Here is a 17,710-nt window from a genome sequence, read left to right as displayed (position 1 = left end):
GCATATAATGGTTTCTATTTTTCTGTTCCCATGAAGGGAACATAATGACCTCATCAGATTTTCAGCAGTACAGTGGGGGCATTGTCCGCCACTCCATTTTTCTGTAGCTTTGACTAGATACAAAACTAACAAGGCCAAGGAAACAGTTGTGTTTTTAATAGCATCTTTTTCCTCATTCTCAATCGAAAAAGTCTTCTCTGCTCTCTTTTGAAGTGCCTTTTAAAAGCTGCTTCTAAATGTGGGAATTATTTGGATAAGAATCAAAGTTATTATGTTCATGAAGTTAATCACTTTAAAAGTCATTTAGCTAAAAAGAATACATCAAATTAGATCAAAATTGCAGGTCAGAAGTCTGGCAGTTCCTTCAGGAGAGGGACCCTGTCACATTTATCTTACACCCCCAAATCTTGTCATTTCTAGTCTTCATATCGCTCTCCTTCATGAGCTTGACTTCTGAGAGTCTGGAATCTCTATTTTAAATTTCTGGGGTTTTTTTTTGTTTTTGTTTTTTGGAATAATGCATCATTTATGAAATACTCTTTCAATAACTGCTGAGTGACCAATACATTTTTTTCAGTCATTTTTTATTTTAAAAAAGAAAGTGTTCAAGTATTTCACCAGTATTGTTCCCCATGAAACATGCTTGTAGCTGAGAGTTAAGTGTAGTGGGATAGAGCCAGACTGAGGGTGAGGTTGGTCATCAAACACATTATGGCCAACTGTTTCATTCTGAAGTCATATGTTCAACCTCCTAAATGGGCATGTCTCGTAAATCATTATATTGTTTGATTCGTTGTGTTGGGTTTGAGGGGAGAAATATATTCCCCAGTCCATGTGTTCAGATTTGGGGCCAAGTGAGGTGGTATACCAATGGTTGGCAGGATTCATTTACCAAACATACATGACGTTTGTACTAAATAAACCATTCACCAGCCCCACAGGCTAATCTTGATGGAACTATGGTTAGCAAATGCTGCAGCCTATAAGTGACTGATTTTATAATGAGGGCAGACATAATGATAGGGAAAAGGCTTTTCACAAAGAAAATAACAGTGAATATTATATTTAAAAATATTTATTCTGGTGCGCGCACGCGCGCACGTGTGTGTGTGTGTGTGTGTGTGTGTGTTGTTATGGTTCAAGGACGGAAAGAACCCCAGACTCTTTGTCCCTTAAATATCACAGCTCGTGGAGCAGAGCGAGTGCTCCGGTGAACTAGGCTACGAGACCTGAGCTGCACCCAGATCGAGCATTCAGCCGACCAAGCCCACCTAAGAAAGTTTGTTTTGAATTTTCCATATAGGTGGATTTTTTTAAATTAAAAAGATAGACATTAACATCTTAAACATTTTAATGAAGTGATGATTTGAGGGTCACACGTGGACTGCCTTTTTTTGGTAAATCTTTTTCACTCAACCATGATGCTTTATCATTGTGCATCTCTGAAACGTGCAAAGTGCTTGAACTTGTAGTAGTCCTTTCATTGTGTCTGTGCCCTTGCAGCACGGGTGTTATTTGAGCAAATTAAGTAACCCGAGACTCAGAAAGTTAAGAGGCTAAGCTGGAACTCAGTTGAGACTGAGCCTCCCTTCATCATTTCATTTTTTTACTTAAGACAACTCATTTTTTTACTCATGTTTCAGAAAAAATACCAATTTTTAAAATTCTATAAACCCATGGAATTGTGTCCAGACTCATAATCAAAATGGCAATAAAACTAGTAACAAGCATATGTTTTAACTTGAAAATGACTACCTGTCAAAATGTGCCTCAGAAGTCAATGGTGTAGAATGCAGATCCAATAAAAATCCCACCTATTTTTTCAAAGGTGGTGTTCAGCATTTTCATTTTCGCTTCCACCTGTAACAACAAATTTTGTTCCGAAAAGAATGTACTGCAACTGCACAAAATCGGGTTAAACTATTTAGTTATTAGGTAGGTCATTAGAAAATACTGATTGGAGGCCGTGTACACCGAAGTGGGGAAGGCAATGTTGTATAGTAAACATTAGCTTCATAAAGTCCTTAAAACACTTAATTAATGAAAACCAAACATGGATAAAACCAATTTATCCTGATTTACAGACTCCCTTCATCTGGAAACAGCTGCTTAATGTTCTTCTTAAAAACACAGCTTGCTTCTTTCAGTATTAACAAGCTATTATTGTGAGTTATGTCTTTCTTTCAGTATATAAATTCACTTAAAGCAAATGCAGAGAAGTTTATAAAATGCAAGCTTAATGTTGTTTTAACATACGCTGCAGTGACTTTTTGAACACTGACAGTTCTGATGAAGAGTATCTCTCTTTGGCTTTCATAAATTTAACTTTTGGCTTTTTAGTTGACTAGTTTCATAATGTCAGAACAACTTCTGATTTTCAAAAAATATGTCCACTGGTACAAATACAAACTTGTGGCATGAATGAGCACTCAGAGATCGTGAGCTTTGGCAGAGGAGACGGGCTTCTTTTCATGACATACCCCATGGAAGAGGGGCCCTAATCCAGGAACTCTGTGAGGGTTAGAAAGCTGACGGGTGAAGGAATTCTACTCACTGAGACTCATCCGAGAAACTGTAACTAGCTGTGCATAGAGACACGCATGCTTATGCTCACCAACTTCATGGTTTTTCCTAACGTGGACATTCTGAACACAGAAAAATGTTCCAGTGGGCCACAGTATTTTGACTGAGATCCTGTAAAAATTGTGTAACTGCTGCAACTCTAGAATGTAATACATGAAAGAATAATATTTGTTTATTATGTGTTAACAATTGAATAAAGACATTTCTAACAAGCTTGAAATAACCATTTTTATCATTACCTATTCTATTTCCTTGCTTCTCAGACTTCCTAAGATGAAGTTCTTCCTCCTCTTCTCCATTAAATTTTAATTTCATTTGACTGAAACATGTCAAGTTAAAGCCCTTTTAGAATATGACTAGCAGACTATAGTAGAGAGAATATTAACGGAGAAGGTGGTGGGGCGGCTATGTTTGTCAAGCACTTCTAGAAACATGGCAAGACATTTTACAAGCTGAAAGCCCTTTTCTCCCTGAAGATGAAAAGATGGTAACCCGCCAGTAAAGATTGTTTTATAAATATATAAAGAGAACATGCTTCACTTTTAGCTTACATATTTATGTATTCAGTTTTATGTAATTATTATGAGTGAACAAAAGACTTTTACAAATTTCTATTTGATATGAGTTTCAGATTCAAAATCTCAGATTTTCGTTTAAAAGCAGCTGTACCTCTAAGTGAATAAAAGTTGTCAAATTGTGCCAGTAGTGGGACTGTAGGTGACTTAATAAAAGTCTTTAATATTTGTCGAGGGGTATAAGCTTTTTTATGCGTTTAAAACAGATGCTCTGGCTCTGCATCGTGATATTCTCAGCGCTTCCTCCACCAACAGGCAGTGCACACGCGAGGCCCCCGCCGTGGAGACCCCACGGCCCTGGTAGGGAAACTGCCCTCCCTTCGGCGTTCAGCCGCCTCCCCCCGCCAGGCTTCCTTCGCTCCTTGACAGCACAGTCCTGTGATCGTGCTTTGTGTCTAGTTGTCATGACCGCGACTTGAACGCTGTTTGTGTGGCCATTAGACAGTGCCTCTTCCACGTGGGCTCCAGGCACCATGAGCACGGGGCCTGACTCCTTTCCTTCTCCTTTTTATCGCCAGATTTCGGCAGAATTCCTAGTGCTTAGTAGTAAGAACTCAAACACCGCTTTGCGTGAAGGCAGGTGTTAGCGGAAGGACACGGGGTGGGAATGAATCCCCGGCAGATAGCACATGACATGGACGAGCACCGAGATGGAAAGTGTTGAATGTAGGACAAACTGATAAGAAACGAAGATGGAAAAATTGGCAGGTCTAGGTCTTGACAGGCCTTTGTGCTGATCCAAAGAGCTCGAATTGGGCAGGTACCTTGGACACGCCGCCTCGGTGGGAAATGGTAACTGGGAGCAAGGGGCTCGGCTGGAGAGGACCCGAGAAGCCGGGGTCAGGATCGGCCCTGGCGTCCCCGACGGCCGTTGATGAGGCCCGAGACAGGGGCGAGGAACCAGGACGGATCCACTGTGATGTCCGAAATGCTTCCCTTGGGTTTAAAAGCATTTTGTCTGTTTCAGGTGGACCGCCAGCCCCAGTTTATCCAAGGCTACCGGGTGATGTACCGGCAGACCTCGGGCCTGCAGGCTCCCTCGACGTGGCAGAGCCTCGACGCCAAAGTCCCAAACGAGCGGAACGCCGTCCTGGTCAATCTGAAAAAGGGAGTGACTTACGAAATTAAAGTCCGGCCTTATTTCAATGAGTTCCAAGGAATGGATAGTGAACCTAAAACAGTCCGTACTACCGAAGAAGGTCAGTCTTGACATTCCTCACATAACCACACTTAACCCTTCGTGAAACCCATTTCTCTGATATTCTAGTTTATCGTCTGTCTTAGGAGAGGAGCAAGAGAGATTCTAAAAGTGAATCCGGGCAGTGTCCTTTTATTCTGAGGATGCCATGAAATCTAACAACTCAAAAAAAAAAAAGACATTCAAGTAATCTGAAGTTTTCTTAAGTAAGCATTCGCCCCAAATCTTGTCAGCAGCTTGGAATTTGATTGTAATATATTCCCATATATTTTCTGCGCGGATTGGACTCACGTGGCTTCACGGAAAGAGGAGCTGCTGGAAACCCAGAGCACCGGCTGTTGACTGTTGCTCCCCTTTTCTGGCGCAGTACAGCTGACGGTCTTCTCTGGGCCTCCTGCCCTGGCCCCGCCCCTGTCTCATCATTTCTAACTCACATGGCCGCTGCGTGTTTCTTCTCAGTGTCCGCCGTCTCTCTCCTCTCTGGAACTGTTTCTCGCCGGCACTTTCAGCTCAACCTGTGATAGACGTGAAAGAAGCCTAGCTCTCCACCAGTCCAATTACAGTGTCTCCTCCACTTAATGAGAGGCTCATAGTAAATTATCTCATAAAAGAAAAAAAAAAGTCAGATGCCAAGAATAATGAATTCCTTCTGTTTTCTGCTTTTCTATTAGTATCCCCAAAATGCCTCTTTTCTAAACCTATTTTATAGAAATGAATATACTGGCCTTAAGAAAATGTATATAGGTTGCTCACACTAGCATGTGGATGCTCGCGTTTGACCCAAGAGCTTTCCAGGAATGTGTATCTTACAATAAGCAGCACAGTGGAAATGTACTCTTGACCTTGGTTTGCAGTAGGAGAGCCTGACATGGGCAAAGTGCATGTTTTAAGGGCATCACTAATCTACTTTTAGGATTTAAACAGAAAAAATTACTAGTAGAGTCTCACATTACATTTTGCTTTATGTTGAATAAGTGTGGTGCTAATGAGTAGGGCAGTTCCACACAGAACGCCGTGTTTGAAGCATACTTTCAAAATCAGTGTCACTGCAGCTAGACTTTCCCTCTGGCTCAGACATGTGTCACCATCTCCAGTATGTTCCTCTCTGATTTCTGAGGCCTTCTGCAGGTAACACGTGGAACTCAGCCGGCCTGTGCCTGGGAACTCCGAGTGGCCCTGGGGTTCTTTCACTTCAGTAGACAAGCCGAGCACAGGGATACCTGACCTGTCGGGAAGCAGGTGTGCTGTTCCCTTCCAGCCAGCAGCAAGGCCAATGAGACACTAGTTCTCAGAAGTATTTTTCAATGCAGCCTATTCAATAACTACAAAACTGGTAGATGTGTGGTTGGAGCAATAATACCACATAGGAATAATAAAGAGTGGCATTGCGCTACATGTGCCCACTGTCTGAATGCACATATGCCATACCTCAGTGAAATATGTCATGAAAAATTCACCATATATGGGAGACTTTATTGATAGGCTTTAAAACTGTCTTTTGCAATCCAATTGTATATATTTTAAAAGAGCTAAACTATGTAGAGTTATGAAAGCAATGACCCTTTTATATAACAATCCTTTGAATTTTATTTTTAAATGTTAGTACTTTGACATTGATTTTTCTTCCTTTGGTTTTAACTCAAGATTCACTGAGAATTTGTTTTCCAGCAGAATTAGAATGTGTTAGCTCTCAGATACACTGTGTAGGAGATGCTGCAGTCTAAAATCAGAAAATCTTTCTCACCTCTGCTCAGTATGATTACAGGAGAAACAATAAAAGAAGAGAATGTAAGGAATTAAAATTTGTCCATGTCACATTTAACCCAACATGAATTGTTTTCATTTATATCTTCAGAGTTCCTTGCCCATCAATATAAAAATAAGTCTGAACTCTTAAATTATGAGTCAATTTAGAGCAGTTTGGTTTTTTTCCCAATATGAAAATACAAGTATTTTTTTCTTTATTGGTAAATTTATGGCTGTACTTCTGTTATTTATTAAACTCAAACTAAAATGAAATAAATTGTCAATAATGTCACCACTCAGAGATAATAACTGATGAACTTTTGGAATACAACCTTTCAGAATATTTTTATAGCAGTGTTTTGTTTTGTTTTCAGAAAGAAAGCCTATTAGAATCAAAAGAATCAAAGTTCTAGAATTAACATGCTTGTGGTCAGATTCTACCTTGTTGGTTTTACTTGCTGAGATTATTGTGAGAATTAAATCCAACATTTAGCTCAGTGCTGGGAATATAGAAAATGCTCATCAGGATGTGAGCTGTTACATTTATTATCCAGTACATATTACCATAGTTATTGTATTTGCTTCAAATCCATCTATTATATTGAAAGGATATTTTATAAAAATTGTCACTGTTGAATTCTATATGCACATTTAGAACTACTAGAAGCCAGAGCCTCACGCATCTTGTCTTCACATTCATACTCTGCAGGCAGTGTCAATGCACCAAGACTTACAGTGTGTGTTTATTCTCATTACTCCCTCTGTAGCCCCAAGTGCCCCTCCACAATCTGTCACTGTGCTGACTGTTGGAAGCCACAATAGCACAAGTATTAGTGTTTCCTGGGATCCTCCTCCTCCAGATCATCAAAATGGGATTATCCAGGAGTACAAGGTAGGCCTGTGTGCAGGAGGACAGCCCACAGGGCTTTCCTGGAGAAGTCTCAGTGTCCTTCTTCTTGAGTTTGAGTGTAAATTAATTGTTATATGATTGCGTGACAGGTCAAGAAACAGATGGATAGGGGAGTGGAAGCTAAGTCTAAGGTCACAGATAACACCAATTCAGTTGTACAAGTAAACCATACAGTGAAGTATGGTTTTTTGTTTTGTTTTGTTTTGTTTTTGTTTTTGTTGTTGTTGTTATTTGATTTCTGTGTAACACACCTAACAGAAGCATTTTTAACTTGTGTTCTCAGAAAAAGATGCTTCAGGGGTTTAGAGACTTGGGGTGTGACAAGGAGGGTGGGCAGCACCAAATTCTACTCTAAGTTCTGCTATGATCAGTTTACTGAAGTCTTGTAAAATATATTTCACTCAAAAAAGGAAGTCATTAAAAAAACAAATTTTGAAAAAAACTCTCTTACCAAAAGATGGTTTATTATCTCATATTTCAGCTGAACTAGTTGCTATTTCAAAACAGTATATATCTATGTTTCTTCATCATCACTTGATGTTTAAGAGACAAAAATATATAACTTTGAGAAATAAGATTCTAATTAGGCGATGTAACTAGACTACATGTAAGAGCAAAATGCCTCCTTATTAAATCTCACAAAGAATTTAAAACTAGAAGTTTTTGCTATTAATAAATGTTTATGTAATTCTGACAATAATAAACTATTGGAATGGAAAATGAGACAACTCACTTGACTACAGAAATTAATAGTTGGTACATGAAGTTAAGCTGAATTATTTTACTCAAAATATTGCATATTGAATTATTTTTTTCTAAGAAAAAATAAAAAATTTAAAATAGAATTTTTCTAAATTAATGATTAATTTACTGAAGCAAATGGGGAGAATATGCATAAGCACTTAATGAAGATATGTGTATAAGAAATACAAGAATAAGGTGGTTTAAAATAGGATAATTATGTAGATTCTAAAGTTTTACAAGTGTTAGGACACATTGTTTTAAGGGCAGTGATAATCTGCTATGGTGTGTATGTGTGTGTTTTAATAAGGTTAGGATTTTACTATTGTATTATCTGAGACTAAATATCTTAAACTTCCATTTACTTGAAAATTGAATTTTTTACAACATGATAATTTATGTAATCAATTATAACCTTTCTCAATCACATGAGATTGTCATATTTTGGTAACAAAATATATATTTAGGTCAGAACTAAATATTCCTTCATAGTAACACAGGTAGCATAGTGTAAATCAGGAAAATACGCAATTCACAAAAATTATTTTATAATTTTTTTTCTTTGTTGATTTTAGAGAGAAAGGTAGGGAGAGGGAGAGAGAGATAGAAACATTGATGAGAGAGAACATCAAGTGGCCGCCTCCTGCATGCCCCCCACTGGGGACTGGGCCCACAACCTGGGCATGAGTCCTGACCAGGAATCAAACCAGCGACTTCTTGGTGCGTGAGTCAATGCTCAACCACTGAAGCACACTGGCAGGGCAATTAATTCACAGAAATTATTTTAAAGAAGTAGCTTCAGTAATTTACCTATGTCAGAAATAAACCCCTTTATGTGTCTAGATTATAAAATACTATATACTATGAATAAAAATATGTATATATAGCACAATTCTTTGTATAACACATTTTATAGTAACAAATTTCCATATCCCAGAAGAAAGTATGCCTCATCATTTGATTCTTACTAGAAGTACAAGTTCAGCTTTCCTCATACCAGTATTTAAAGGCTTCCTGCCGTGTTGTTCTCATGCATGTGTATGTGTCTGTAGATATATTGATCAATATTAAGACATTACTGTCGATGTAAATATTCACTTTAATTTCATCTCAGTCAATACCTATAACTTAAGTTAATTAATCTTGTTAAGTACTTCTAAGTTAATATTTTCTTAAATGAAATATAAATTACTTAGATGTACACCTACATACTTTGAATATCACAGCTCATTCTGTAGATCACCATATTTATAATAGATTATATATATAATAAATCTTGATAAGTAAATTAAGCAGAGGAATTTATGTTTTAATCCATATGCAAAAACTGTTTTTAACCAGGGACCACATTCTAGAGCCGTTAAGGGAATTATTATGTTTTGAGCACTGTTGATTATCAGATATAAAGGAACATGGCTTAGTTCCAGCTTCCTTATTGTTCTTTCCTTAATGCACACGCACACAAACACCCACACAGGCTGCAGAAACTAGGCTTTAAAAAAATGTCAATTACGTATACTTCTATAAGCCTAGAAAGTAGATTGATCGTTACTAAAAACAATTTAGTCTATTATATTGATCGAATTGCCAGAAAAGATAATTTTACCTTCTTTTGTTATTCACTTTACATTTCTGTAGATCTGGTGTCTGGGGAATGAAACACGATTTCATATCAACAAAACTGTGGATGCAGCCATTCGGTCTGTAATAATTGGTGGATTATTCCCAGGTATTCAGTACCGAGTAGAGGTTGCAGCTAGTACCAGTGCAGGGGTTGGAGTAAAAAGTGAACCGCAACCAATAATAATTGGTGAGTACCAACCTATGTCGTCTGTGCTTCAGAATCAATCAGCTGGTAACAAAGCAGGCTGTTCTTTGAATCTGCCTTCCGACAGTGGCTATGCAGTAGTGAGCGAGAGGGTGCACACATCATATAGGCAAATGGGTTAGCCGACTAGAGTTTCTTACAAAAATGATCAGCAATTGCTCGTGCTCTTAAGACTCCCATAAACTTCCTAAAATCATTGCTAAGTTTAACTACTGAAAGGTTGTTTGAAAATTATTTTTAATCAATAATTTCATTAGTAATTTTGATGTCATTGAAATATAATAGGAAGTGAAGCAATTACAAAAGAAAGTGCATTATGTTTCATATCTATGTGCTTTCTCTTAGCCAAAAATAAAAAGTCAAAATTCAACCAGAAACAGACCAAAAAAGACTTTGTAATTTGAATATACTATCCCAAAGAAGAAATCCCAATTTAATCTACCATCATTATTACAGAAAATTGTTCCCCATCACTACGGATTATGTTTGCCTGTTCCTGAAATATATATAAACGGAATAGTACAGAATATAATATTTTGCATCTGGCTTCTTCGACTAAATATAATGTTTTTGAGGTTCACCCATGTATTTATTATGCAATTCGTATGTTTTATTTCTGAGTAGTACTAATTTGTGTGAATATATCATATTTTATTTCTTTGTTTTCTCTTCAGAAAATGAACATTCTTGGGTAAACCATTGAGGACATATTTTTTAAATTTCTTTGGGAGAAATAACTAGAATTGGAATGTCTGGGTAATAGGATTGATATACTTTGACTTTATAACAGACTTTAAACAATTTTTTTCAAATTGCATGATTTTATATTCTCACTAACAAAGACTATTACTTCGAGTATTTCTATAAGGTGTCAACATTTGTTGTTGCCAGTCTGTAATTTTAGCGATTCTTGTGAGTGTAAACAGGACGTCACTTCAGTTTTCTCCAACGACTAAAGATGGTGAACAAATTTACATTTGTGTATTGGACATTCACATATTTTCTTTTGTAAAATCTCTAAGTCTTGGACTTTTTAAAATGATGTTGTTTGTCTCTTGTTCTTGATTAGGAGGAGTTATATAACCATTCTGTGCATACATTCCTGGCCATGTATTTGCAATGCAAACACTTTTTGCTTGTTTAGGAATTTCTACTCATTTCCGCAATAATCTTTTGACGAGCAGTAATTTAAAATTTTAGTGAACTACAGTTTATCAAATTAATTTTTTATGTTTGGCGCTTTCTAAGAAATTGTGTCTTACTTCTAAATAGTAAAGATATTTTCTTCTAGAAGCTTTATAATTTTAACATTTATGCTTAAGTCTTGATTCATCTTCAAGTAATTACATGTGGTTTGAGGGTTGAAGCTTATTTATTTCCAAATATATATCAAATTGCATTGGCATCATTTGTTGGCTTCACTTTCTCCAGTTAACCATATCTGTATGGATATGTTCCTGGATTCCCCAGTTTTTTCCATTTCTTTATATGTCTGTCCATCTGCCAAGCCACTGTCTTGATTACTGTAGCTTATAGCAAGTCGTGAGATCAGGTAATGTGAACACTCCGTAATTTCCTTCTGCAAAATCGTCTTGGCTATGGCAGACCTGCTTTGCCATGTACTTTTCAAATCAGCTTGTCAGTTTCTACAAAATTGTGTTGAAATTGTTTCTTAAAAACACAGTGAATCTGTACATCAACTTGGAGAGATTAAACATTTTAATAGTGAGTCTTTCTCCCCAGAAACATGATGTACCTCTCCATTATTTACCTTTATTTTCTTTCAACAATATTTGGGGGTTTTTATAGTATGGTTGTGTCCAACTTGTTTCTGAGCATTTGATTTTTTTATACTAAGTAGATTTATAAAATTTTCTCTTCCAACTATTTTATATTATACATACATTAAATTTTATATTTTGTTCTGCTGTCTTATTACCTTATTAACCTCACTTATTTATTTTAATAGTTATGAAATACTTCTTCTGAATGTATTTGGATAATCACCTGTTTTCCTTCTCCTTACTTATGTTAATATGGTCAATTCTATTGAATGGTTTCATAGATAAATAAGCTTTGCATTACTGGAATCAATCCCATTTGGTCAGGACATATGATGCCTTTTACAGATATAACTGGATCTGATTTGCTAACATTTCATACAGAATTTTGTATCTGATCGTGAGGGATATTGATTGGTGATTCTCTTTCCATCTAACGTCTGTGCAGGTTTGGGAATCCAGGTGGCTGACATTATAAAATGGGTTGGGATTTATTCCTTCCTCCTTTATAGTTTTCAGGAGTGTTTTAAGGCCTTGTATTATGTCTTCCCTAAATACTTTCTAGAACTCAGCAATGATATTTGTTCCTAGAGTTTTCTTTATTTTTTATGAATTTACACTTATTTCAGGTTTTTATTTCTTCTATGTTGGTTGTGGTAAATTGATTTTTGTTTTTTGCTTACCAATGAATCTCTCTTATCCTAATTTTTTAAATGTATTAGCATATGCTTATTTTCAATATCTTTTTATTTATTTATAATTTTTAACTGTAATATTTGCAAGAGGTGTATTAACACCACCTCCATCACTCTCATGTACTGGAGATTTATGTTTTCTCTCTTCTCCTTTTCTATTGTCCTCACAGTCCCCTTCTCTCCAGTTTTAATCAGTCCACACAAGGACTTACCAGTGTTATTATTCAAAGTACAAGCTTTTGACTTTGTTAGTTTTATTTAATCAATTTGTGCTATTTTTTCAACTACTTTCATGTTGCTTCTTAAAATAGAAACAGATACGAATTATTTGGACCTTTCTTCTTTCTAATATTAATAGTCATAAATTTCCCAAAAAGTGATAAATTTCTCTCCAAGTACTTCTTCAGCTGAATCTTATAATTTTTATATATTATGTTACTTAATAACTTTTACCTAATAACTTCTAACACAATTTTTGATGTATTATTATTTTATTAATTATAGAGTTGAAAATGCTTTTCACTTACCCTAATGATTTCTGTTTTTTGCAGAGGTTATTTAGAAGTGCATTGTTGAATTTCCTAATGTTTTGGGCTATTCCAAATAGCTTTAAATTACTGATTTCTAATTTAATCCCACCAAGGTCAGAGAATGTACCTTGTATGAATATGGCCTTTTAAATATGGAAATTTATTTTAATGCCCTAGCATTTGCTCTTAGTGAATGCTCCTTGTACATTTGAAAAGTATGTGGATTTTTCTGTTTTAGAGTAGGATGTTCAATTAATGTCAGGTCAAATTAGTTGGTAGTATTATTTAAGTCTTTGGTTTTTTTCTATTTATTTTTTTAACTAATACAAATAGAATCTGGAAATTTATTAAAATTATGTTTGTGCATTTCTCTTTTCTGTATATAAGATACTTTATTTATTGTGTTACTCTGTTTTTAGTGAATGCATTTTAATATTGTTATATCTTATTAATGAATTTACCCTTTACCATTATGAAATGCCTTACTTTATTTACTAGTAAGATTTTTGTCCTGAAATTTACTTTATCTGATACTGGTATAGCCACATCATCTTATAAATGTTAACTTGGTTTGTGCTTTTTCCATTCTTTTATTTTAACCACTGTTTCTCTGTATTTAAGGTTTCTATATATTTTTAAAAATATATAGTTAGCTCTTGCTTTTTTATCCATTATGACAATTTTTGCCTTTTAAGTGGTTTGTTTAAACTATTATCTTTAATTCATTTGATGTTTTTGGGCTTACTATTATTATCTCTAACATTGTTCTCATTTACCTAATTTCCTGATTTCTTTTGAATGAATTAAAAAAGTTTCTGTATTATATGACTACTAATAGTAGTTATGACTACTATTGGATTATTAGTATACCTCTTTTTTCAATGGTTACTCTAGGATTTGCTTATAATACAAGGATCTTAGAAAATATAATTCCATTTTCCTTTCACTCAGTCTTTTTGTGATTATTATGCCTTTTACTTATATGCATGTAATAAATGCCAATATACTAACGAAAGAGTTATTATTGGTTATTCTTTAAATTGTCTCCAAATAGAAATCTATGATAATGGTAAGGTTAACCTTGTTTATTTCTCTCTTCTCACATTCCTGCTTTTTGTTTCATATACTTTGCCTAGTTTTCTACTTGTTTATGGTGAGATTACATGTAAATACTTGTTATCTCTTCATGGGCAGAAATGGAAATATCCAGTGAATTATTTATTTCATGTAATACACTTTTTTTATTTTTGACATTTTCCACTTTCCTCTGAAATTTTCCCTTATGTTTTTTTTTTTTTATGACTCTATTGATTTAAGTTTGTGAACATGTTTTAATAGCTGCTTTAAAGTCCTTGTCCCCTATTTTTAACATCTGTGTCATCTAATGGTCTATTTCTACTGATTTCCTTTTCTCTTGACCTTGTGTCTTCTGTTTCTAGTATTTTGTTATTGTCTTGCTTGATTTTTACGCCTAGTAATTTTTTACTGTACATGGACCTTGCAGATGACATACTATAAAATATGAACTTCTGAAGAGTGTTGATTTTGTTCTAGAGGCAGTTACCTTACTGGCTGAACCTCGTGACCTGGTGCTGGCTTGTTTTTTACACTTTGTTAGTATGGATCTGTTTATCTTTTGACTTTATTCTTAGGGAAAAACCTCAATTTGATCTTTACTTCTAAGATGTGGCCCTCTTGAGGTTTCAGTGAAAAGCCTAATATGTTTATCAAGTCCCCCTAAATTGATGACATTAAAAGTTCAAACACAATCTTTTCTGCAGTGGACAGAAGCTGAAAGAGTCTGCTCAGCCTTTTCAGTCTTGAGGCTTTTGGTCCTCACGAGACCCTTGGAACTTTCTGCATGCACACTTTAGAGTCACCCAGGACTGAGGGGGGATTTATACACAGGAACTGGAACGTCATTCTCCTGTGGCCTCCTCGTTCACGGGATTTCTCTTTTAATTTTCAGTCACTCTGGAAGCTTTGAGCTCTGTCCTCTGACACCTCATATCTATAAAGTGGAGGTTTTCAGCTTGGGTTGTAGCTGCCTAGCCCTGCATGGATTGAGATGTCCCAGGGAGGAAAAGAGCCTCATTAATATAGATTTCTGCTAGATTTCTTTCAAGAGGCAATATTTTCAGTTCTCCCTTCGATTGTTTGCTTGTCAGAATCTTGAACTTTTTAAAACATTCTTCTGAGAGTTTACTTTTTAAGAAGCACCGCCTAGTTTCCAGTTTATTTTCTAACAGATGCACACAGAACGTACCGCCCGTTTCTGGAAAGTGTTTCTTATTACAAAATATTTATTGTATCTGAAGAGATTCAACTTTCAGTTGTAATGGTAAAACTTTTTTAGGTTCTCCAAGTTTTCTTTCTTGTGTATAATAAAAGTATTAAAGATAAAAGTTATAGAATTAACTTTTCTCTAAATTGCCTTTTCTTTCTTAATTAGTCATACAGACTGAATTAATTTCTTAACCTGAGGGAAAACTACAATCATGCCCTTCTGAGATTTTTAAAAATAAATTAGAATAAGAAAGAAATACAGGTACACCCAAAAGGATTTAACTGACATATATATTCCATTTATAGTATTTAGAAATTTGTCATTAATTTTTAACTTAAAAAAACTATATATGAGACATGTTTCAAAGATGTAGTTTTCTGTGAGAGCTTCTAAATAACTAAAAAAAGCTTGGTTTTTGTCTTTTTTGTTTTGTTTTGTTTTGTTTTTACTGTCTCTCTACATATATATGTATGTAATAGATTGGATATTTTTTTAACTAAAGTTAAGAAAGATTGTCAAATATGTATATTTTAATTTTATATTTTATTTTTCTATAATCCTCAGTTATAAATATAATTCTCAAACATTGGAAAGTTTTGTTGTTGTTGTTTTATACTGACTGCCTGTTTGCTTCCCAATATGTTGGGGATTTATTACACTGGGAGGCAAGTGAGTTATTGCAAGAGCACCATTTCACTAAGCTCATGGCATGACAGTTAAGAAATGAACAAGTGTGTAGTCACTTAAAATAATAAAGTAAATTTAGGTTTTAAATTAAATGGAAAGTTTGTTTAACTCTTGTATATCTTAAAAAGACTAAATCTTCAAAAAATGAGTACTTTTTAATTTATAGGTTAGTATATCATGCAGAAATTTTCAAATATTTCTATAAAATAAAAATAATCTCCTAAATGATAGTCTTATCCCTTATTCAAGTATGTAGAATATGCAATATTTAGATTGTAATCATAGACAATAGAATGTTGTGCCACTTGAAATGAACACACACGCACACGCACACACACACCAAGCAAAATTCAACCCAGAAAAGGCTATTTGTCCCCAAGAGATTTATTTCTTTTTAATAATCACTGATGTACTGAAGGAACCCTTAATTGTTTCTTTAATTATCACTGCATATCTACCTTAACATCTTGTCTGATAACCTTATCCACACAACTGTTGTTCCTTGGTTGTAAAGTGATTTAGTGATGTCTAATCTCCTTTTCTGTTTCAATTTACGCTTCCCTATTGTCTGTTCCTTACTGGAAACAGCACTTGAAGTGACTCAAGCTCCGCCTCCTTCTCTTTTCACTTTAATTAAATCATGTATTGGCATTTGATGTAATTTATAGCTGATAAATTTAGATTTGTCTTATGCCCAACCATGTACTGTTTCATCTATTCCATCTCAGTTTAGTTTTCATTCCAGAAAATTCCATTAAGAGGCCATTAATTAAAATGTTGTGCAAACATAATAAAAAACCTTACACAGGCTTAAAAGTAAAATTGTTCTGTTGTCTGTAGCTTTCCCTGGTAAAACGACTTTTACATCAGTGGCCGTAATTCCATACTGTTGTACTTACTGTCACACCAGTGCTACCAAATGCATTTTCGTATATAAGCATCAAACAGTATGCCATATTACAAATTGACATTGACTTAAAATTTTTAGTAATTTTGCTTAATAATATAGCTCTTATTTCCGTAATCATTTTGCCACTTCATGCTCACCTTACATAGTTGGTAATAATATATGGAACAGCTGCAAACTTTCACCATAATAGGTACGATTGAATCTGATGTGTCTAATTAATTTTTCGTGAAACAAATTAGGTTTGTTCTTCATTACTCTCCAATGGGAAGAAGACATTATATTTCATTTATTTTTTGTCTGCAAGAACAAGGGAGCATTACAGGTCACACACAACAATCATGTCTATGCTCTAATTAGTCTAACTGACACCATTGTTTCAAAAATATCACAGCACAAGAAATAGTAATACACTAGGGTAGCATAAATATTGTACTATGTTAAATAGGACATTTCATGGACCTTTTACACAAATGAAGGAGAAATTTTCTTTTCTCTTTGTTCTATGAGTTACGTGTTTTCTCTTCAGTAACTAGTAGTAGCTAAAAAATTACCAGATATATCTATGTCTTATATTGAAAATACGAGCTTATTTTAAATACATTTTTTACTATGTGGATCTGTATAATAATTAAGGCAGATAGATTGGGAAAATGAAGCATGTTTACTACAAATAAGTGAATGTGCATTTTAAATCTGAAATTAAACTCAAAAGACACTTCAGAAATGATATATAAGTGTGTATAAGAAATGGTAGTAGCTATAACAAACAAGCCTGCCTTCTGGTTGGCTTAATAAAAGACACCTTTTTTTTTTTTTTTTTTTAGCCCAGTCTAAAATGAGTTAACAGAATGTAAGATGGGATTTCTATTCTATACAGTTATTCAGGAAACTTCCATCTTTGCAGTCAATGGCTCCACCATCTCTTAGGGAGTTGGTATCCTCCAAGTATTGTCACAGCATATGGGTCAAGTCGGAGGTAGTATATGCATCACTTGTGCCCATGCACCCTTGGCCACTGTTCAGTCACTGTGGCACTCAACTGTAAGGCAGTCTGGGAAATGTAGACTGATTTTCTGCTCTGGAAGAAACAGGAAACTACAGTAAACAGGTCACCTGTGGTTTGCAGGACTCTCACATCTAGACAATTTACAAGTTACACCCCAGAAGTTACCTAAGTGGCTCTTAAAATAACCCTTAACTTTAAAGGGACCATAATTTTGAGTCACCAGCTACTGTGTT

At 35.0% G+C, this 17,710-nt stretch overlaps 1 protein-coding gene across 1 annotated transcript in view; it reads left to right on the top strand.

Annotated features, from left to right (window-relative positions):
• Window positions 1-17,710, top strand: part of ROBO2 (roundabout guidance receptor 2) — a 1,312,832-nt gene that overhangs the window by 1,233,198 nt on the left and 61,924 nt on the right. The window contains exons 15-17 of the mRNA XM_036243039.1: window positions 4,126-4,357; window positions 6,870-6,994; window positions 9,392-9,563. Of these exons, the coding sequence (XP_036098932.1) occupies window positions 4,126-4,357; window positions 6,870-6,994; window positions 9,392-9,563 (529 nt within the window). The remainder of the gene's footprint in view (window positions 1-4,125; window positions 4,358-6,869; window positions 6,995-9,391; window positions 9,564-17,710) is intronic.

The sequence above is a fragment of the Molossus molossus genome, unplaced genomic scaffold, assembly GCF_014108415.1.
Source record: "Molossus molossus isolate mMolMol1 unplaced genomic scaffold, mMolMol1.p scaffold_m16_p_5, whole genome shotgun sequence".
NCBI lineage: Eukaryota > Metazoa > Chordata > Mammalia > Chiroptera > Molossidae > Molossus > Molossus molossus.
This window is presented reverse-complemented; position numbering and strand designations above follow the sequence as displayed.